We start from the raw sequence: 24,572 nt of genomic DNA on the forward strand, positions 1-24,572 counted from the left end.
TGCCTTTTCCTCCTACCGGTCAGTAATAATTTAAGGGTTAAAATCAAGAGATTATCTACAGAAACTCTTTCCAGAGAATCATTATTCCATGCCTACATGAACACTGCTAATGATCTATATTAGTTGCGTAGAAAGCTTGGTTAAGTCTTCAATAAAATTAGTAGCATGCCCATGCATACATATTACTGCATTTATAGTTTTATAGGTAAGTCTGTGAGCCTAACTATAATTTCATTTCATGGGAAGTCATTCATATCAGGCAGCTCCAATTTCAAATAATTCAAAGGGAAATTGGTACTTAAAATTGGAATCTCTTCTGGCCATAGCCCTAACAAGGAAACAAGCAGAGGAAACATGCATCAGTCATTCTCAACCTGGAGCAAATACTGCTCTAATTTATTTTTACTATTGGTGGCTACATTTCTTTCATTTTGAGTCAAGAAAAGCAGAATACACAAATAATTTTCATTTTATGAAAAGGTTATTACTTTCTATCTGTTCTATTTAATCTAATGTTGGCTTAGGCTCGTTATGTATCATACGCTTCCTATTGAACTTCTGTTCTAGCCACTACATTTTTCAAATTAAATTAATAATTCAAAAACACAAAGGTTACTGTAAACAATTTAGTTTCCTTTTCTACATGTGATTTCCTGCTGTGCAGTAAGCAATATAAAAAATTAATTTAAACCTAAGAGTCTTCAGAAACTATTAAATATTGACTCACTAATCCTTCGCTGTAGGATTTTATAATTGTTTGAAGAAAACTGATTAACCTGTAGGTTAATTTAAATTTTCAATCGCATCAGAGAAAAATAAGACAACTTTCTTTTACCAAAATTTATCTGTACATGCATTTCGTGGTTTCTGTTAAAACTTGAAGACATTCAGGATTTTACCCTTTAATATCTTGGGCCTCCTTATGCAAATAATATCACAGACATATCACAGACATATCACAGTCCTGAGTCGCTGCAGCCCTGAGACTTCTCAAGGAGGTCTGTCAATGCCAGTGCTAAATGGGACCAATTTAGTGTCTGACTTTTAGTTTTGACTTACCTTTACAAATGTAGGTACTTTTTTTTTTTTCACATATACAAATCCGTATTGCCACTGAGCCTTTTGAAATGTAATAGGAGACTTTGTCTTCGCCCCCAAGTTTCCATGTGCACATGAGCTCACTCACCGACACACACACAATAAAGTCTCACTAACACTCAGCTGGGCTTTATGACAATTTGTCACGGATTGTGCCTTTATTCTACTGTCAGCAAGATACACATGTTGGATAAATAAATGAATAGCATCAGTGGTTTTTAAAGCATTTAGAAATCAACACAAGTAATTTATGCACTAGGAACCTCTGATTCAAGACTACGTTTAAGGATATCTATTGGGTTTACTCATTCTAAGAATATGCTTAGAAGTTCTAAAATTGTAGTCTTTAAGAATATTCTATAATTTGGGCTATTCGATAACTATTTCCTATTATATATTAGTTTCTATATGACATACTTGTTCCATATTGCCTCTAACTATTGAAGCTGTGAGTGCTTTTTTTTCCCTGTCCAATAAATCTACAAATCAGTTATGAATTGTCTGTATAGCTGCCCCCACCACAAACATACCCCACAATGATGAATACAGTCCTTTAAAGCAGGAATTGTGTGTCAAGACAGGTCAAATCTGAAGCTGACTAACCTTGACAACATTTTCCTAGAAAGTATTCCAAATACGTTTTCTTTCAAAGCAAATGGCTGCCTTCAAGAAAGCCCTATAAAATATACATTTGTTCTTTTCTTTCACACTTTAAATCTGTTTTTATAAATCAATAAATGCCCACAGGATACTCTGACCAGAAAAATTGCATCAAATCCTAATAATGTAAGTTATGTGTTAATAAGCATTTTAAAAATTGTACATTCTTTTAGAATGTCATTCTTCAATTGAAGATGTAGTTTGGTAAGTTGAAAAAATGTTTCTTTCCGAATCTGGGGAATAGCTTTTCTTTGAAAATTTATGTATGTGTTTCAGATGTTATGAACACAATTAAGATTTAATCATTACCACCGTGGCGACATTTTTTATTCTTCATGCAGACGACATTGCTACTTGAACATAAAGTTCTTAAAGCAGCAAAATGTATTTTCCTGCCTTCTCTATAGGGATTTGCAGAAATGAACACTGAGAACTTAAGACTTAGAGGTTAGAAAATTAACTCTGGGCAAGACAACTTTGGAAAGCAGTTTCTGAATGGCAGCTCTTGTGTTTCCAGATCTGAGGCGGCATCGATGCCGGGCCATTTACAGCTTCTGTTCATAAATGTGCTTCCTATCAATCTTTGTTACATCAGGGTAAATAGGAATGCTGCCGTCTTGGATGTCTTCCAAAAGTGCCATCGAAAGCTTACTGAAAAATTTATTTAAGGAATCACACTCTGATTAAATACACAGAGGCTATTTTGAAATGATATCTTAGGAAAAAGAAAATGGTCTAAAATAGAAGTTGAAAACATTTTCTCGGGTTACTACTGTCAGCTCTAAACTGCATCATTATTTGGGGAAATAGCTTCATTTTTTTAAATGCTTTTCCCTAGATAGGGTCCTAACATTGCTTCCAGTGCACAATGAAACTCTACATAACACCAAAAATTTAAGTATAATATAAACGTTCAGAATTTTCGCGAAATTCTAAAATATAATGCTATCATATTTATATAGGCACGTGATTTGCTAAATCTGTGGTATTTGAATACAAACTGATTTCTAAAAGGAATGGCTTAACTATATTGAGTAAAATTCTATCACTTCTATTTTTACTTTGCATCTTATCTACCTTTAAAAAGATTAATCTATAGCTATGGGGAGAAAAATTCTGTCCACTAAATGTATATTATTTAAAGACTTGTGGATAAAGGGAAGACTGTGTTTGAAAATTTAGCAAATGCCACTTTACTAATTTTTCCCAACAGAAAATGGCCTATGACATCTATGTAAATACACAAAAAGTACCACCTCTCTAAATAAACGAATAAATGAGTATTATGCGTGTGATCTCCCCGTAATGCATATGAAATTAATTTTTCCATGAAATTTATTCTTCCATGAGTGTTAACAGGAGGAATAGAATCTTATTTTTTGCATGCAGCAAGTAAAGGTAAATCTGATTCTTTTAGGGTCCCCAAATGACCGGCTCACATCACTGTTTCTTGTGTTACGTGAATTTACACCGATAGGCTATGTGAAGTATTTTTCAGGCTGAGCAACTGACAATCCAAATTAGGGGTCGATAAATTCAGCCCACTGCCTGCTTTTGTAAATAAAATTTTATTTTATTATTTTTTTTATTATGTTCAGTTAGCCATTGTATAGTACATCATTAGTTTTTGATATAGTGTTCAATGATTCATTAGTTGCGTAAATAAAGTTCTAATAGTGCACATCTATGCTCATCAGTTCATGCGTTGTCTATGGCGGCTTTTGAGTTGGCAGAATTAGTGGTTTGTGCCGGTGATGTTCTCACCTGCAAACCCTGAAGTCTTTACTATCTGATCTTTCACAGGAAAAAAAAAAAAAATTGTTGACCTCTAATCCCAATCGATAACTATATGGAATCCACCTTAAATATAATGCTTTGAAAGCTCCAGAATTAAAAGTGATAGCCCAGTTCATAACAGCAGGACAAATAATATAGTTTAGTTATCCATGCAAATTGTATACGTGTGAACTGGGTCACTTAGGAATGATGTTCAAAACTTCACAAAGTCATAGACAGCCATCAAAATTTCCCAGTTCTGCATTTAAAAGTATCTATCTAGAGGTAAACTACTATATTTCAAAGTAAATAATAAATATCTTTAAAAAAACCTATTTGTCCCTAAAGTTATCATTGAAACCAGCATAAAGGAATCTAATATAAATAAATGATTGTTTAAACTAGTCCTGAATCACTTGTTTCCTAAGCAACATAAGGAGAAGCCAGGATATCTCATTTGCTGTGAAATGTTTGTTTGTAATTTTCCTAGTCAGTGCCTTTTTAAATACCTAAATGCGAACTGTTAATGAAGAGAAACATCTGAACTCTTTTGAGTATGTTTATTTGTTATAAATAACACATTCTGAGCCAAAATTAACTTACCATCATTTCAAGTGCATATTGATTACAACTTGGCAGCATCCTTTTCAGGATGTTGCCATTTTTTATAAAGAAGATGGACTGTTTAGCGGAATGATTTTATTTTATCAATAAAAGTGAGACTTTTAAATGCCTTTATTATAATTGCACTGTGTGATGTTGACTATCATTTTGTATCACATTATTCAGTACCAATTTCAGAAGCATCCGGAGCCTCACACGCCTATTAGTATCTCAGAGCCAACTAGTCACGAACAGAGGAAGTAATACAATCGCTTTTTGTTAATGTTCTCATGCGACAGGCAGAGGCAGTCAATGTTAGACCTGGTAAAACGCATCTAGCTCTAGGTGAGATCTGGGGGGAGATGCAGCAACAAGAAAGCGGCACCGACTGAGCATGCTCCTACTCAGGCAGAGACAGAAAGGGAGTGGACGTACTGTAGAAGCTGGCCATTACGTAGTTTTGGCAGCGATCACCAGTAAACTCATTTGGGCACCTGAGAGAAGAAACAAAAAACAATGGTAGAAAAAACAGAGAAAAAGAGAAGAGGTGAATATACGCTAGAAAGAAGCTCCTTCAGTGTCATTTGACTGAACTTGGTGAGTTCACCCTCAGGAACTGAGTCTTTGTCCTAACCATGGTTTCCAGACTCTGGCATTTCCCCCAAAGGATTCAAAATTTGGACGAAGTGTGGTCCCAGCGTCTGCATGACGGAAAGATGGCAGCATCTTAAGGGGCAGCTTTCTTCCAAAGGGACTCACCTACAGTCAACTCGGAGGTATTCTTCGAGTCCGTTTTCCATTTGAGAGCTTTGGTCAAAGGTGTTGGAAGGAAATTTTCTTTTTTTTGGTTGGCCTGCCTGCCATGGTTGCCAGCCTCACTGGCCATCTTGGCCGGCACTTCTCATTTACCTCGATGATCTTTGGGGCCCAAGCTGGCAGGCAGTGAAACAAGCTCACACTGAATGAGTTTACACCCCGAGTGCTTAAACCATTGTTAGGACAAAAGGAATCAGTTACAACTGAACTGTAAAAGCACCAAGTGGTAGTAATTGTTGCTGTAGTTTGGGGGAGAAAGCAAATTTCAGATTATTTTAACATACTTTCTTGGTTTTGGACTTTCATGGGCACATTCTCAGTACATCTTGCTCCAGTGAATCCAGGTTGGCACCTAGAGGGCAAAAATGTGATAAGCAATAGAACGCTATAGACACTGAATTTTCAGACTGGCAATTTTCCTCCTATGGAATATGGAGATTCCTACAATGACCTGGTGACTGAACAACATAAAGAAAAGGAAAAGAACACATTTAGAAAACCAAGTTCCATGACAACTGCGGGGCATATATTTTTGTTGTGGTTTGCTTCAGTCTTCCTAAGAACAGTTGACTTAAATTTAACTCAAGGGAGGCTGAAAAGTTGAATAGGGCTGGCAAGGCCTGGGCCACTAAGTCACCTTCCCTTATTTGCCGCTGGGCACTGACTCCTACCTTGTTAAAACGCTGGTTTTGATAAGGATTTACACGGTTCCATCCATGATCTTTTATTATTTAAATGATCCTGAGCCTTTCCGTCCTCTATACACTCAATTCTGTACATTCATAGCTACTTTTATGTTAGTTCAATCATCGAACTACCATAGAAGTCAAGCGCTTCCATACTCTAGCGATTACTGACAAGAACAACTATATTCCCAATTTTTTTAAAGGTATTACAGATTAGGTCTCATTTTTAATACTGCATGACAGAAAAAGGCAGATTATTTATTAGCACACATTTCACTTCATCCATGGATCCCAAATCAAAGGCAGATACGTTTTTAAAATTTAAACGGCTACTCTTCTATAGTCGTACTTAACAGATGTCATTTTGCATCTAAGATAAAACTATCTTTCAGTGGTATAAACTTTTCATTTTACTCACATACGTTCACCCATATCGTTCATAAGGTCATGCAATGGGGATGCGCCTAACTTTGGAAGTCCTTTCTAACAGCTCTTTTTGTTGCTGTTATACCACTAACGAAAGCATTTCATATTGGATTCATTGTACCCAATAACATACTCTAGGAAATAGGGTCATCAAAAGGTTCCAGGAAGCAAATAAACTTATAGATGCTCAACACCCATAGCCGTGATTACTATTAATAGTTTAGCTATACCATAATGATCATGCAAAACACCTAATAAAATGTAGCAGTGACAGCACATACCTCATGATTTACACATGACCCTGTCTTCTCAGAGTAAATAAGAATAAACACTATTTTTTTGGCATCAAAGAAATGTGAATAAAACTATTCATTTTTACAAATGTAAGGGTGATATTTTTCTCATTCCCCTTAAAACCATATTCAATGCCAAAAAAGTATTACCAAGTGACTTGGTGTATCTAATTTTCCTATTTCTTTTTTTTTTTTTTTAAGATTTTATTTATTTGACAGAGAGAGACACAGCGAGAGAGGGAACACAAGCAGGGGGAGTGGCAGGCTTCCCGCGGAGCAGGGAGCCTGATGTGGGGCTCGATCCCAGGACCCTGGGATCATGACCTGAGCCGAAGACAGCCGCTTAACTGACTGAGCCACCCAGGCGCCCCTCTAATTTTCGTATTTCATGAAGAATGGCGTGTAAGATAAAATACTAGCACTTCTTGAGTTTTAGTCCCGTGAGTTCTTGTGCAAACATAAAGTGTAATTATGATCATTAGCATATTATCAATAAACTTAACAACAAACATCGTGTATTGGTATAGCTCTTTTCAACCCTTCAAAACACTTTTATATAATTAAACTGGTTATTTTTGGTTAGAATATGTTTGCAGCAGTGAACAGAGGAAGATCTACCCAGAGAAATCCAGAAATAAGAATGGTAGTCTGTGAGGTTGGGCCATTTTTCATAAAGATGTCATTACACATGCTTTAATAAGAATGTCTTCACAGATATATGAGGAAAATACATGGAAACCTGTTTTCCATAGAACTTATTTCACATAATGACTTCTGAAATACACAGGGTCTTTGTGTATTCGTTTCTGAACCAGGACTACAAGTCCACATGGGCATACCCTACAATTAAGCAGGTAATCCAGAATTAAGGATATATTCTATGATGACCATTTCATCTTACCTGTTTGCATTCTTGATAAAAATTAGAATTCTCATATTGATCACACAATAATCCACTTGTTCCATGCAATGAACATGGTATAAAACATGCAAACACTTGCGTGTGGCGGGGGAGAGGGGAGGTAGGGGAGAACCATTTGAAGTAAGAAGTGCACTGATTTAAGGATCAGGAAATTAACATATAGCTGAAGAATCATGAGTCCCTTGAGAGAAGGAATGCATTTATTAGAAAATTGTCATTTGTGCATCTTGGGTGTCAATGCTGAGTGAGAAGGCACAGGACAACTGGGTGAACTGGATCAAAACTCTTGCCCAATTTTCTAATTAGTATGAACTTCTAAAATGATGTTTCCTAGGAAACTGGCATTATGGCTTGGTGGTTTATCTCCATCATAAGATGACATAGACTATCTGGTATAGTAACACCAGATCTGCTGAAGGTATGCCAATCTTTTTTGGAACTATCAGTTATATCTGAACCCAAACTACCCTTATGCTAATGTTTACCTTCACTCAGATAAATTTTCTTAGGGTAAAGCCTTATTATTATTCAAAGTGTGGTTCATGGACCAAAAGCATCAGCATCTCCTGGGATCTTATTAGTAGAAATGCAGAATCTTGGGCCCCCACTTCATAACTACTGAATAAGAATCTGCATTTTAACAAGATCCCTAAGAGATCTGTATGTACATTAAAGTTCAAGGTGTCAGGGACCCCGACCTTGGAAGATGGAGACTAAGTCCCTCTCTCCTGTCACCACAGTTATCTTGGGGCTTGGACGTGGGCAGTCCATTTGACTTTGACTTCATCAGGCCTCAGTGATAAGATGAGGGACTTAACTAAGTGATTTATCAAAGGCTCCTTTCACCACAAGGGTTCTGGGAATCAATGCTCATCCTAACACATGGAGTCACTGTATGAAAACTGACTAGCATTTCTTCTGAATGTGTTACCGGTCGGGGAGGACTCAAGGACTTCGAAAAAACATTTTTGATAGGATGCATTTTTAAGACCATCATGAAGGGAAAACGAATTGCAAGTACCTATTCCTAAAGCAATTCGAGTGTGCAGCAATAGTCATTATGTAACTTTTGTGGACATCTAGAGTTGTCGCCAAATTAAATGGAAGGAAGCAGAGACTGAGATAGTTTTTATGTAAGCAAACTGCAGACTGCATTGATTGTATACAGAAAGCATATGCAAATGGAAATTCATCTGATCTATAAGCTCTGATTAACTTCTATGGAATTACTTCTGAAAGACAAGGAGACTGTCTGGCTTCTGATGTATTTATAAATTAGCATTCTACATTAAGGATCCAATCTATCACTTTCTTTGGAGATAAGAGTATGGTAAATTTAATCTGATTTTGAACAATATGCTTTGGTAAGAGTCTGAAAATTCCAAGAATTTTATTTCTTAGAAAAATCTGTATGAATAATAAGCCTCTATTGTAGCCTCAAATGTCTCTGTCTCTGAAACCATTTGTTTCATTGATCAGAGTAGACGAAAATTAGTATTATTTTTTGTTTTAGTATTTGCTCTTAACATGATAAATAATTTTTGCTCTACATTTGTGCTTAATGAGATGAAAGTTCACAGACAGTTTCGTCTGAACTTAAAAGTATCACCTCTTCCAACTGACCCTTCCCTGACCTCCATCTCCCCATCTCTGGCTCCCACGGCCTAGCTGACGATTCTCTCTTGGGCTCCTGCAATGCATCCTGTCCCCATCTCTTTCATTGCCCTCGCCTGTCTGGGTTGGCACAGTGACCATATTTTGATCATTCTGTATCTCTAATTTTAACTCAGTATCTGCCTTGTCAAAAGCTCTCACAAAATGTTTGTTAAACCGAGCCTAAGAGTGTCAGAATGCAGTGTCCAATAAAGAGTGAAGGTAAATATTAGCATAAGGGTGGTTTGGGTTCAGATATAACTGATAGTTCCAAAAAAGATTGGCATACCTTCAGCAGATCTGGTGTTACTATACCAAATAGTCTGTATCATCTTATGATGGAGATAAACCACCAAGCCATAATGCCAGTTCTTTATTGGACACTGCAAGACTTGAACATAGTATTGTCAAACAGAAACTGTTTGCAACAATAACTTGAACAAGACTTGAACATAGACTTGAACATAGTGTTGTCAAACAGAAACTGTTTTTAACAATAACCTTAATATTTGGTGACTATCCTGATATGCTTATGATGTAATAAATCATACATGCATGTATTCTGGGAATCGATTTAGTGCTTGGTAAGGTTTTGATATTCTAATTGAATACTATTTCCCCTTTATTGGTGGAGCCGCTAGACATATTCAGAGATACTTACAGACCCCCAAGAAACTTCTAGTTATTTACCATTGGCTAATTTTATAAACCATTATAAGTGGTTTTGTGGTTTTACAAATTTATGGTCAATTTTTAAACCATCCCTAGACACCCTTTATTCTTGGTTTCATGAATTTTCATCAGGCCCTCCCTAATCAGACAGGAAAAGGGAAACAAAGTCTATATCTGATATCTCCTCCCTCCTGGTCATCACCCTACAATGAGATATTTGGAGAGTTTAAAAAAATACCTTGCCTCAAAAAGAAGAGCCCCTATTGTCTATTCGCTCTACTTCAAAACTAGTTGTGGTATTTCCTTCATACTGTATAACCTCTGAAATAATTTCTTGGGTGTTTAATGCTTACAAATATCAACTAATGGAAATGACAACAAATACATCTTAAGGAATCTCAGTGAGTTTAAGTGTTAGATGGGAAGGCCTTTTGCTCTCTTTCCGTGTAAGCTAGATTCGGCAGCGTCTACGCTAGCTCAAATAGTTGTGGATCTGTTTTTCTACGGTATCACATTGCAAGCGCTGATTTTTCTCACCCCTTCCCCTGCTCGGCATTCTGGCTAGACCTCGCCCACTCACTGCTTGAGTATCTGTGTTGTAGATTACTCCTTCCCAAATGTATTGTTACTCTTAGTCTGCATTTTCCCCACAATGAACCTCATTCTGTTATCTACCTTTAAGTGAAATTTCTTGAGGTTTGTATATGCTTTTCTAATTCATGTTTCAGTTTTCTTTACGGCATCATCTGTAAAAGGTATTTATTTCCTCCAGGGAAGGCGTTCTTCAACGTCATTAAAGAAAATATTAAATATAAAATGTTTCAGTAACATTTCCTTCGGATCCAACCCTGTATACCTCCCTGTTACTGTTCAGCTAGCACACATCACCACTTTTCCCTTTTTTTATTTAATATGATCTGGGGACTCATTCTCAAGCCAGAAGATAACGGTATACATAGAGTGGCCACGCTGGATTCATGGGTAAATATTGAGGAAAAACAAAAATCAGAGTTGTCCTGGCTCTCCAGTGTTGGTTTTCAATGTCTAAGACATACAATCCCAATAATGACGGCGGCAGTGTTTATGAATTAACCGGTCCTGTTTGAACCTTGGTGCCCTTCCCAGAGCTCTGTTTGCACAGCTTGCTCTGAAATGCTCATCTGCAGACTCAAACTCTCGCCATTGTTTACTTGACATGATGTATCTTGGTAAGTTTGGGGTCAAACAATTTCATCGGCTATGGGATCAATCTACATCCCATACATCTCCACGTCACTGTGACTCGAGGACATACTGAGTGCTACTTTGTGGTCTGGTCTTCCTCTCTGGAGGATGTCCTCCCCCTGTCACGTCCAACAGCCTGGAGACTCAGAACTTTACAGTTCTATCTACTCTGCCAGCCTTGTTTTATGACGAAGCAGCTAAATATTCCCATTTTACTTAAATAATTCAATATAAACATTTCAAAATTGTGTTTGAAGTAGGCTATTTGCTTCTCAAGGCAAGAGCTGCATATACTTTCCCCCGCCCCAGAGTCTCCACCCCTGACTAGTTGGGGTCCCCCATAAAACATTTCCTTAGCTCCCTAAATACCCATCATGGCACCCGGCACACCTACCATTTGTAATTAAATTAATTACTTGAAATATGTTTGCTACTCTCAATAGCCTACAGACTCTGTGAGGGCAGAGCCTCGCATGGCTTTTGTTCAGTACTTCATGCTAAGCACTAGCACAGAGCCTGCCTCATAGAAGGAGATTAATAAATATGTGGCCACCCTGGCTGAGTTTAGGAGAAAAAGGGAAGCAAACTATTAAGAACACCTAGTCAGTGCACCTGATTTTAGGCAAAACTACACCTAAATTGTTTTCTATAAGGACAAAAGGATTTCCTTCAATCTGCCTTAGTGAGTGAAAGTCAAAATGAGTTACTAACTACCTAGTAAGCGCATGGCAGGATTCTCAATGCACGAGAAACACAGAAGAAATAGAAGATGTGGTCATCTCAAGAGCAGATCTAAGCCACCAGTTGCACCCACTCTCTCTCACAAATGCTTCTCCATCTGTTAAATGTTACAGCTTTTAAGAACAGAGAAGTGCCATAGGCAGGTGTCACACCCATTCGGAAGAATGAACTCTTCTAGGGCTGGAATAAGAGTTCAGTTAGCAGTCTGTTCTCATGGACTGGAGGTTCTGACCCAATATATACATATTCCTTTTATCTATTTCAAATTTCTCCTCTACAGCCATGATAATGAGGCCACAGGACACAACCATGAATACGAGCCATCATCCCCTTGTTTAATTATGCTAATCCAGCTACCAAAAAGTGTTATAAATATCATCATCATTTTTATTGCAGGATTTTATAAAACTTTAACCTTAGCTAGTGTCTCTGACTTTCTCGCCCCACCTTACCTAGTCCCCAAATATCTCTCGCCTGTACGGAAGTCTGTCTTCCCTAAACATCTGTTCTATATTTACTGTGTCACTCTCCTGCTCCAGAAGTTACTAATACTCCCTATTAGCTCTCACAATGTCCAAGGTCATCTGCCTGGTCTTTGGAGCTCATAAACTGGTCCTCACGTCTAAGTTGTTTTTTTTGTTTTGTTTTGTTTTTTTGTAGCTGTTTTGCGTCCCAGAATGGAGCTGCTGGTCTAGCTATGCATGTGACTGTGTCTTGCAGGAAAGATTATTGCAGTCTCAATGCCTACCGGGTATATGGAAAACACTCCGTAAGTGATGGCTATGTTTATAGAGTCTTCTCCAAGTTATTCCCGTCTTTTCTCTTCCTTCTTTCAATTTTCATTATCATAATAATCAGCACTGCACCACTTGGGATATATTCACTCTAATTGATTTACTATTTTAGCTACTTCATTTTCCTAAACAGAGTAACGTCCCAGGGACCAGAGACCACGCCTTCCATTTTCTCTGTGTTTTCAAAAATGCCTGGCATAGATATAGTTGTTCTATAAACAAATGTTTAATGTTTCATTTATTGAGTTTATTATAACGTATTTGTTGTGACTTTATCTCTTAGTTATGTGTATTTTTATAGGCCCTTATATATACTACACAGCTTCATAAATGATACAAAATCGTAAGTTCATGTTTGAAGGCAACTCCCATCTTCCCAAGTTTTGTGTGTTTTGTTTCTGGTTTTTGTTTTTTGTTTGTTTCTGTTCTGGTTTCTGCTTATAAGGAAGATAACGGTCAGAGATATTACATGATCTGTCAAATGCAAAGTTACAAAGCTAGCTGGTAGCCCCACCAAACCAAGTGAAACTGTTAATGTTAAGTAAAATGAAGAAATGTTGTTTTTTTTTTTTAAACATAGCATAGTCTGTTAAGACAGGTGTATGTATTTGTCTAATGTCTACAGAGAAAATGTAATACTACCATTTACTTTTTATTATAAGTAAAAAAAAAATCTTGCTTCCCCAGAGTTAGAAATACTTTAGCAGAGATGAATTCATTTAATTTCATGGACTCCCTGGGAAGAAATTTGGAGAACATATTAACTCTATATTATACATAAAGATATCGTCCAGAGAGTTGAAGTGAAAGGACTCAAGACCATTCACCAAAATTGGTGGTTAAGACTCTAATCCCCTCATGGGAAAACCACATCTGTCCATGGGACAACATAATGGGTTTAAAAATATGGTCTGGTACAAAATCATTTTTAGATAAAAAAAAATCACAACAACATCTTCCAAAATAGTTCTCTACTGAAACTACTCAGAGAATTGATATACAAGAACAAGGGGAAAAGCAAAGAGGAAAATCTGGACATTATTTCAAATTATCTTGTTTCTTTGAACCATGCGATTACACAGGGCATCAAAAGGTGAAAGATGGAATGATTCTTCTGTCTTTATGTGATCTGGAATAGTAACTATTTTTTCCCCAGGATAGATTTTAAATTACTATGGAGAGAAAAGCCATATAGAAGATGAGAACCACAGCTGAAATTCCCACACAGTCCCCAGGGGAATGTCCAAGTAACCAGCAAACCTCTCCTCGGAGAAGTGTTTAACTGTTACATGGTTAATCCATTTGGAACACCTTGTTCTAAGTGGAGACAAAAGAGATCTGCTATACAGTCTTCTACTTCAACTCCCAAGAAGACAACAGTGGATTAGGGGACCGGAGAGACGACTTGGAAACTTCCATGCTTGTGGTGTTTGAGTCATGGGATAAAGTTGATTTTGAACGATGTGGCTCATGCTTCAGCAATGTTTTGCTTTAGACAGATGGACCATATGGAAACTATGAACTGGCTTCGTACACAGGACTATGATGAGCCAATGTAGCATTTTTTTTACGTTTTCTGTGTCTATTCATGTGGTCTAGTGAACAGTATACTGTCAAAGGACATGGTATATTACGTGTCTTTGTTTCAATTCTGAGTAGTGATTATTTTTTTATGTTAAAGATGTTTTTAATACAAGGATAAAAAAAACACTTTCATTCAACGAAGAAGGCCTGAAATATTCTGGATTTTAAATATACTCTTAATTCTTTCCTCAAGGCACTAGCCTGCTTTGATGGTTCAATAAAAAGATGGTCCAGAAGTGGGTAAAACAGTTATCAAAATCATAGGTGTCAAAGATTTTCTTTCCAACAAGATCCAGTGATAAGCGTTTTAACACTTTTCTGAAAGATTGTAATTACCACAAAAAACCCAAAACCCAACCCAATAAAATTATGATGCCAATCTGCTGAGAAGTGGAAGACAAGCATAACCCACTAGACAATCAGCTTGGGGGATACAGAGTGTTCATTCATAGTTTGCTGCTTTAATATTTATTAGAGGAATAACAAATATTTCACTTCAAGATTAAAAAAATATACAGCAAGTATTTTTTTTTCTGGATTGGGCTTAAAATTTAATGAGAAACTGGTGGGTGAAAAAAAATTACGGTTGTTGGCGTAATACCAAAATGGAACAAATGAACAGCACTTATGTGATTGCATGTTTTGTGTAGGACGTGGGAGGGCTGCAGAACAGCTGAAATTAATATGTGGAAAATCACTGTGCTGGTTCTTGAGAGGTATTCAGAAACTATCAGATGCACCCACGCAGCTTGTCAATCTTTGCAAAGGCGATGATGAAAAATGATCATGTTTCATTATTATAATTAAAATATAGTGGTCTCAGATGCTTTCCTCAAGAAGTAGTTGTATGAGACATAGGTAATCTGGGTGCAGTTGTTTAAAAAGAAGGAGAACTTAAGGACCTGTAATTTCAATGTTTTTTTTTTCAAGGCGATTTATTAAAACATAATTAGGTGGTTTGCCTAAGATTAGGACGGAATAACAAAATTTCCCCATGTAATAAATGAACCTCATATTTTATAGATTATAATTCTCAGCTTCTGTTTGTTTCTATTTCGATGAGAGAAAACCTTGGAGGAGATTATAAAATTTCTTCATCTCAATTCAATATGATAAATATAGGGGTACCATGTTTGTGTTGTGTTCACAGCAAGTCGGCAGAACCAAAGACCAAAACTGACCAACTTTTATTCTTTACTATAGGTATGTAGATTTCAATATACTCGTGATCAAAAAGTGAATCTCTAGGATTACTGTTAAACCAATAAACACTCATTGTCATATGAAGTAATTTGGACCCGGAAGAAATAATTTTCTACATGCTCTTTCATTTTCATCTTGCTTTCAAATTTTGAAAAGGCCTTTACCTATGAGTTTTATCTTGGCTTAAGGCTATTACCTATCTCTGTGAAAGAGATGTTTAGTAATTGAGATTAGAATTCTATTCCTGTGATTCTTAGTCTTTTGTTCACTCTAAAAGACTATATTTAATCTTATTAGTTGCCTGTCTTCATTGATAAAATCAGCTACACAACTACCAAAACTTGTCTTCTCTTGGAACCACTTCTGCTCTTTTATAAGAAGAGCTTAAAAAAAAAAAAAAGCTTTTGAAGGCAAGAAAGTGGTTCTGGGAGGTACTTGTTCACTTGTACTTAGTACCTGAGGTCCCATGACACACCCTACAGACAGCCCTTGTCTAGAACAGCACAGGGTGTGACAAAACATTTCCCACAAAAATGGTATTTTTGTTTGATGTGATGATTTTAAAACATGTGTCTTTAACGATGTCCTTTGTAACTTATAAAAAATAAAAGGTTTTCTTAGAACTGGCACATAAATATTTCTATACTATTTATATGATGTAAAGGGGAAACGGCCTTCTTAATTATTTCTTGTGCCTTTTTTTTTCCATTTTGCTAATTGCTCTATTAGCTCAGCTGTGTCTCTGACAAACTTGCTCTTCTTTGTCCACATGTAAGCCACAAGCTCATATTCTGGAGCAGGAGGTAGTTTTTATGATGGCATGTTTTTTTTCCTCCTTTATGATAATCACTGCTACTTTAGAAAAATAGGACACAGACATCAGGCAACTGAAAAATAAATATGCATTTCTCATCATTTCAATGGGACATTACACATTTTTTACCACATCACATTATATGCGTCCATGTCCCACATACAGCCAGAATATCAAGAGGAGACTTAAAAGGCATGGCACAATAAACATGTGGTTTTAATAAGACCTACTAATTTTAACTGCAAGGTTTAAATATTTAATGTACTGGTAATATCATTGTTTCATTCTGCCTGTTAAGAAAGAATGACTGTGATCCTTCTTAATGGTGCATCAACTTCCTCAGGTCACTGGAAAGAGCACCATTCTAAATATATCTCCAAACAACGGCAGTGCATGAAAGAACACTCTGCCTTCTACACACAATGATGGTACACACACTAAATGCATTTCCAAACACGTGCAATTTGGGGTTTTTTTTCCTATTAGTGAGAGCAACCTAAATTCCATTTTTAGAATAGTTGTAAACCAATAAACTAATGCCAAGTGTAACAGATGCATAAGTAAAGAATCTTCTGCCCTTCTGCTGCTTTTAGTTGTCCTATTCATTTTGCAGGTGATCATTGGGGTAAAAAGGCACATTATCTTACAGCCTCATTCATACACTGGATGGAGAAGGAGGTTTCAAAGGTTATAGGCCTCTATGATATTTGCACATCTCTTCTAGGTACCAGTGAGGAAAACCATGGGGAAAGCAACTTTATAAATATAAAGGCACAAAGAAAATTGAAACAAGCAAAAAACAATTCTGGATGTAACAGAGGAGATGACAAATGGTGTGAACTTTTCAAAACACTCTACAAATAAAACAGCATTATTCAACAGGATGCAACAAAATTGGGAAAAGAAGCAACAAGACATCATGAGACATGGAGTCATGTGAAAGAAGCAGTTACGGACATAAGTCACAAAGAGGATTGCTTTTCTTACTTGCACAAGTATCTTGAGGGGTTTGAAAGGTCTTTCACCATGAAGCATTCGCCTCCATTCACACAGAAAGTTTTCTCCTTCTCTGCACACTTTACAAGATGGCTTGTCCCGGTTGTAGATGTAGACGTAGCTGGATAGAAGATAAAGAAGGGGAAGGTTTACATGTGTCTTTCCCTCTTCTCAACAACCTTTAGTCTTAAATCCTCTTAAAAGGAAGAGTTCACATAAGGTATGGCAGACTTCACTACACTTTCAGGTTTAATAAACAACAGCAAACAAGTGAAGTACTTTCTGGGTGTAATTCAATAGAATAAAATTATCAAAGGGTAATCACAGTTAATTAATTTAATTAGAATGAAATAGGAAAAAGGCTCAACATTTTTTATAACCAATATTTTATCTTCTAAGGAAGTTGGAAAAGAGAAAAGACCAATTGCCAGTAAGTAAAATATATTTTCCAGGAAGGCTCAAAGATAATGATATAAAGTCATGTCAGTGCAACTCAAGTTCAAGGTCACTTTTGAATGGCAACTACTTATTTATTTTGGAAATTACATTTTATGTGTATATTTGACCTTATAATTTTTAGATCTATATATATTATGTATATAGATATCCCTATATATGGGTGTGTATATATATATATATATATGTATATATATATATATATATATATAGCAAAGAAGAATACAAGGTGGCTTATTTGTTCCTAATAAAAATATATATTATTAGTTATATACATATTAACATACAGATCAGGAGCCATTCTATTCAAAATTTCTATTCTACTCAGAAGAACACCGTTGAATGCCTGACTGCCACCATACTTTTGAGGAAATGGAAAGAGTCTAATAATGCTACAACAGTAGAAGAGCATGACAAAATTCATCCATTTTGAATTAGGAGTAGACACTAGTCTTAATTTTGGCTTACAACTATGATAAGCTTGATATCCACTTGTCAAACTTCAGGTATGTGAAAGCAAACTGAAAATGATGACTCCACCATTAGGCACATGGATTAAATGAAGCCAAAGCTCTCGGTCCTGAGACTCAAGGGCATTTTGTACCAGAACTTCTCCCAGCTTATACCACTGGGAACACCATTAAGCAGTGCTCAGTCTCAAGCAAAAACAGTCTAACTTACATAATGTTCATGACCGATATTATCAGGATGTAAAGCAAAAGCATTATGGTAAGCCAAGAAAGATCCTATTGACTTCTTCAGATAAAAGAAAAAATATATATATGTATCTCTAGACAAAATTTTTTCCTGGCTACTGATTCATTCTTAGTGATTTTTAATTCCTTGACTTCCTTCCCAATTTCTATTTTATTATTTGCATGTGAAACTCAGATGCCCTTTTTTACTTTTATTTGATCTCTCTCTCTCTCTTTTTTTTTTTTCATTTTCTTTGGCTTTTCTTCTTCCTTTCCTTCACAAGTCCCCATTTTGTTTTGTTTCGTTTTTGACTTCTCCAATTTTGATTTTTACTCTAGTTGATAAAAATACTCAACGTCTGATTATTCGGTTTCCAAATTACGTAAGGCCTTTCTTGCCTTGCATTCTCCCATCGAGGACATGTTTTGGGGCCATTTCATGACTCTCAGCATGGCTTTTAGGGGTAACAGCAAAGACGAGGCAGGCTGAGTTGCACTTTAGAGATAGATCTGGTTCAAATCTTATCTCCTATTAGCTTTGAGTCCTTGAGCGCATCACTTAGCCACCCAGAATACAATTCTCCCATCTTGAAAACAATGGTAATGGTACTCTTGCAGGATTTTTGTAGGGATCATAAATAATCCAGGTAAGGGAACTGGCACAACCCTGGCACTCAATGAGTAGAAGCAGGTATTACTACTGGGCAAGTAGGGAAGGTATTTATCAATCAGATAAGAATCTTGATAATGGAAATCTGGGGATTTCAAAGTTGCATGTTACTCTTGAATCATTATGATGAATAATTAAGAATTGGGTCGATTTTTTTTTAATACTCCAAAGAAAAGTCCTTTCAAAATGTATTTCAAGGTATCCTTCACAGATCTACAAACCAAACAAAACGAACTAAGGAGAGGAGGAAGAGGGGTGATTTTACCCTGTATTATCAGCTACACCCTCACCTCTTTGTCAGGTAGAGGGCAATGTAATTGGCATCATTTTGTTTAGTAAAATCATAGAGTACACAACATTTCTATCGATCACACAACATATCATTTGAATCCAATATTAGATCCTCATGTGAAAAACTTGGGCACTGTGTATTAATATTTCCATTCACGGACATTGCTTTTAAAAGATACTAGGAGGAAGTTTGCCTTAAATGTTCAAGGTTTTGTGCTTAAGACTTTTAACTGCTGACAGGATACTGTGGGATGACAAATTGGGCCGGGTTCCCTTGCTGCCCCAGGGGACAGTACTGAGCGGACCACCTGCTGTGTGCTGTCTCCAGTCATTCCCACAGAGAAACTCTTGAGTGTCCAGCAGACCCCAGTGGTCTCTGAATCCCTGACAGGTTGCCAAGGATTACGCTTCACCCAAGCTGAGCAGCAAACACTGCACTAGGCTCTTCCCGAACAAATCCTGAGGCTTTTACTAAAAACAACGAAACCAACATTCCCCCCAAGAGCAGACACTCCATATACATTATAAAACTAACAATAAAGGTTAGCAGTGATAGAAGCAACAGACAGATACATCATACCTATTCCTTGGACTTTAAGATAAATGTATGTTAAAACTAAAAATAATTCCCCCTTGAAGGAAAAATAAAACAAGATGAAAACAGAGAGGAAGGCAAACCGTAAGAGACTCTTTAACTCTAGGGAACAAACTGAGGGTTGCTGGAGGGGGGTGTGTGTGTGGGGGGGATGGGGGAACTGGGTGATGGGCATTAAGGAGGGCACTTGATGTCACGAGCACTGGGTGTTATATGCAACTGATGAATCACTAAATTCTACCCCTGAAACTGATAATACAGTTTACGTTACTAAATTGAATTTACATAAAAGATTAGAAAGAAAGGAAATAATCTCCCCTTTTTTGGTTTTTAAAAATATTTCCCTCTGAAACGATTATCCTTTTAATGCTATCCTGAAGCACCAAGTTATGACACATTCATTTGAAAAATTCTTAGATCATCACCTGAGGCTAGCAATGGTAAATCTGATGGTTAAATGATTCTTGGAGAAAATTCAGTAGCAACTATCTTTATATGATCACAGACTATTGTGCTTATTAGTATTTCTATCGTTTAGCCGCAGCAAGAACAAAAATGATCATGGAATTGTAAAGCAGTAATGAACTCCCAGGTGATGCCAAGTGTCAGCCGACTAGGTACAGCTGTTCTGAACCAACAGCCAAACAAAGGAATAAGTTGTAACTGTCTGGAGAATCTGGGATGGAGATGCTGATACATGAACCCTTCAGATTTTTGCCAGGTTTCCTTTTATTCTCCTTAGTTCAATGCAGTGCACAGCCAGTCTTAAGCAGATCTATAAATTTTGCAGTGATGCCCTTTCTCCTTGGCTTACACATGCTGCATTGCTAAGTCAGTTTCCATTTAGGAATTCTGCCAGAAATTAATGAAACAGACAAAGCAGGTTCTTAAACCTAGCTATGGAAACGACATTCTTTCTGGGGGAGCTGGGAGGACTTTATCAGAGATGAAGCTAAAGGTTGTGCGGGTAGAATGTGTTTCGATATATAAAAGATGACCCTCACAGTTGTCCCTGGAAGTAGGTGAAGTAGATCTCACTCATTTGGTACTTAATAAACCGGCCTCTCACCACTTCGTGACTAGTTTATTATAATCCGGGAGTTTGTCATCTTCTTGTAAATTGCTAAATGAATAGCAATTAGGGATAGTGCAAAATACGAAGCTACTACCTTTATGTTTGCCATTTATATGAATACTTTATCTCAAACACACTTTCCCTGAGATGTGAGCAACTACAATATTACAAGGAAGAAAGTATAAGTAAAGCAGTAACTTGTGACCAGACAATGAAACACTCCGGTGTGTTTCACTCTTGACCTGGTCTCTCCTGGCATATAGATCAGGACTCAGGACCATCCCTGGGGAGGCTGGACAGTTCTCTGACTTAGCCAAGGATCTGGACACCAAGATCACCATTTACAGACTCCCCAGATCCTGCCCCACACAGTAGGGCTCCCTTCTTTCTAGCCTGCCTTCCTTCTTCCCTTCTTCCCTTCCTTCCTTCCTTCCTTCTTCCCTTCTACAATTCTTTAATGATTGCCTATTATGTGCAAGACATGAGGATAACAACTAGAGTTACTGGGGTTAAAAACTGTAAGACTGTGAACAATTCTTCCTAAAAGGAGACCTTTACAGATAAAATGCAGTGAAATGAGTACTGGAGTTAGCTGAGAAGATTCAGATCCAAAGCTCGATTTTACCAATTACTCTGATCCAGCTAACCTGCCTCAGTAAATTCAGCTGTAAAATGTGCTGTCACAGGGTTGTTGGGGAGTGTGATAAAATATTTTGTCAGTTGCAACACTGCATGCAAATATGATACCGTTACTATTACTAGCGGTATAAATGTGGAAAAAAGAAAAGCAAAAAACGTATCTGTCCAGACTCAGGAATTATATATAATCAAGCCTCAAATGTTCTTAGTATATTATTCTGCTACAAATTATGAAGAGAGATGGTCTAATTTGGAAAGGTAACCATTGCATGACTGCAAGGCATTAAGTACCTATCAATAATCTACTCTATTTTAATTGTATCATAACCACTTCTTAGTAATTAATAACCACTAAAATTTGCCTATATATTAAACTGAAGGGAACAATTTGAAGTAAAAGAAAACTGTCTTAAACATTTCTGACCAAAGTTCCAAGTAACTGAATCAAGTGTACTTATAATATTGTTATTATAAGTTTCAGACTATAAAATATAAAAAAAATAGTGTGATGTTCACAGTATATAAGACATAGTATAAGCTGTTTATAATGTAACATTTTGGAAACCATACATTATTGCACACTTTTATAAATACACAATAAAAATCTAAGGACTAATGAAGTGTTCTCTGTTCATCACTAAATATTTTCCCACAGAATCACACAGTATTTCCTGTAGAATGCCAGGCGCTTTCTGCTCAAGGAAGGCTGAAAAGAAAACAATGTTGGAAAGGATGGCTTACTTTCTTGCTTGTTTTAAGTGGTGTTTTCCTTATCAGAGAAGTAGACAGCACCAACAGAGCAGGCCCATTACACAAATGTAAATTGCTGATAAGAAGCTTCTCTATTCTTCTTTGACAATTAGCAGGGATTAGCAGGAGTGTACGGTATTTATCCTACCCCAAGGAGCCATCATTAGACCCTGTCCTCCCTGAGTGAAGGAGTCCTTACTAGCAGTTTTTAGGACAATTCTTAAGGATTTACTTGCAGGGAAATTAAACTAACTAACTCTATGCAGTTTTCTCAATGAAATATACAAAGTTTAACAATTTTTATATTCTAATATGAAACTGTCAATCGCTACATTACAGGTTTTTTTCTTTTTCGTTCTTTCTTTTTAAAACCTTACCTGTGATATCTTCAATGGCTCTGTGTTTAGAAATCTGCATGCTTTTGTGCTCTTTGAACTCCCAGTTTAAAAAAAAAAAAAAAAATCTGAAATTATTATTATTCTTGCTCGGAATACAGCTCCTTGCAATTAAGTGCTAGAAGCACTCTGAACTCCCACTGAGGGGAAAATGCTTATGTGGCTCCTGAAAGGAAAGCTTTGGAACAGAAGCTGAGCAGAAAGAGCTGGGCCACCTAATGTAGCTTCTGTTGATGACTAGGGAATGAAGTGGGGGGGAGGGGGAGTCATTGGAAAAGTCAAATCCTTTTCCAAAGGAAAAGTCCAGAGCCTGACTCAGAAGTCCTGAAGCACTGTCATTCTGGGCTGGCCAGTTTTTCTGAGTAGTAATTCAATCCTCTGCTGAATGGTAAATAAATTCTTGAAGAGGAAAAAATGACAAGAGGCGATAAAAAAAACAAAAACAACAACAAAAATACCCAACCCTGTGCTGGCTTGGAGGTTCCCAGAGCCAATACAGTGATTTAAAGTAGCATACCATTTCCTTGGCCTCTCCTCTACTGAACTCTACTAAGGAACAAAAAGGGAAGCCAGAGAAGAAGCGTTATGAGACCATAAATGAAACCAGAACTTTCTAAAGTAGAATTAGGGCATCTTGCTTCATGGACCCACGAACTTACAGCTGATAAGCTAGAAGTGCTTAGAGGTTTGCAGACTACCCACAAGGGAAGAGTTTGTCTAAAGAACAAGCTGGCACCAAGGGCCAATGGAAATTAGCTTCTGCATCATTTAAACACACACAGAATGGTGGAGAAGAAACAACTTTAGCATATCTTATAGTTTATCCCATATTTAAAAAGAGGGTACAAATCATCTCAAAAGAATAGTCCTATGGTCTTTAATAAAATACCTCTAGCAAAGAATTCAGAGGTGCACAGGGGAAGGCTGCCCAAGGTCACACAAGTGAATTAAGAAATGCTTGCTTTCTGTTTTGTTAAATGTATATTGTGGCTTAAGTAGGTTAATAAGATTGCCTTTAATTCCTCTCTGTCTTACAAACTCTCTGGGCAGACCCTATTATTTCTTCCTTCTTCAGCAGAATGAAAAGTGACCTTTGGGTGTTTCTCCTCATAAAACAAAATTATAATTTTTGTTGTAACACTGATCTCATTTGTAGCTAAACAGAAAGCAGATTCTAAGTTCCCAGCAGTTTGCTGAGCAAATGATTTGGTGTCACTAGATAGTGTTATCCTTAGAAAAATAAAATTGTCAAGAAAGGTTATTTTCAAACATACAAGTTGCTATCTTTTTTTCCTTTTCTCCGACAGTGCATTTGACTCATGATACAATGTAATCACAGTCTACTACTTCTTAGAGCAACATCACAATGACAAATACTTTATAGGATGTCAGAGATTTTGTAAAGAAGAGGGAGAGGGAGTCTCTTCCCACAGTGGACCATTGGCTGGTTGGAGCTACAAGAGAGCTACATTTTCTTCCTTACAAAGTCAATAATCTTTCCTTAGCTAACAAGTCAACTCCAGAAATACAGTTCGGGTATATACTTTCTACTAATCACTCAGTGTTATTTAAGTATAAAATTTCCAAAGCCAGGAGCTGACAAACTTTCAAGCTGTCCCTTGAATCTTTTCCCATCAAGACACTATTCTAAAGGAGTCAAATCCATCTAGCCTGAAAGCAAATAGTAGCAGTCCATTTGACTGGCTTAATTTGATACCTCTATAGATCTCCTCAGGCTAAATGCAGAAGGTACATTGTTAACTACACACTGCATTTTCTACCAGGATCAATTTAGTTGGGAGAAGGTCATGTCAATGTAGAAAATGTTAACCTGTCAATCTGAAAATTAGTCAAAAGTTTTGAACACCAAACAAATCAAAACAGAGAAGACTGATCAAGGATTCAGTTATTCAGCAAGCTGCTGAAATTACCATGTGACATTTAATGACATAGGTTAATTTATTCATCAACTAAAATACATTTAGAAATGAAAGTAGATGAAAGGTCACAAGATAGAAACTAGGAGGCAAATTCATTTATCTTAT

General features: G+C 36.8%; 1 protein-coding gene across 8 annotated transcripts in view; it reads right to left on the reverse strand.

The window, feature by feature from the left end:
- NRG1 (neuregulin 1) overlaps window positions 1–24,572 on the reverse strand; it is a 1,100,990-nt gene that overhangs the window by 19,192 nt on the left and 1,057,226 nt on the right. For 7 of the 8 annotated variants that reach the window (XM_032413449.1, XM_032413447.1, XM_032413446.1 and 4 more), the window contains 2 exons: window positions 16,953–17,082; window positions 4,573–4,631 (listed from right to left, as the gene is read on the reverse strand). In XM_032413449.1, coding sequence (XP_032269340.1) covers window positions 4,573–4,631; window positions 16,953–17,082 — 189 coding nt within the window. Of the gene's footprint in view, window positions 1–4,572; window positions 4,632–5,237; window positions 5,306–16,952; window positions 17,083–24,572 lie in introns of all 8 variants that reach the window. The other variant, XM_032413444.1, reaches the window with a different exon arrangement.

The sequence above is a fragment of the Phoca vitulina genome, unplaced genomic scaffold (genome assembly GCF_004348235.1).
Source record: "Phoca vitulina isolate PV1807 unplaced genomic scaffold, GSC_HSeal_1.0 scaffold15, whole genome shotgun sequence".
Lineage (NCBI taxonomy): Eukaryota > Metazoa > Chordata > Mammalia > Carnivora > Phocidae > Phoca > Phoca vitulina.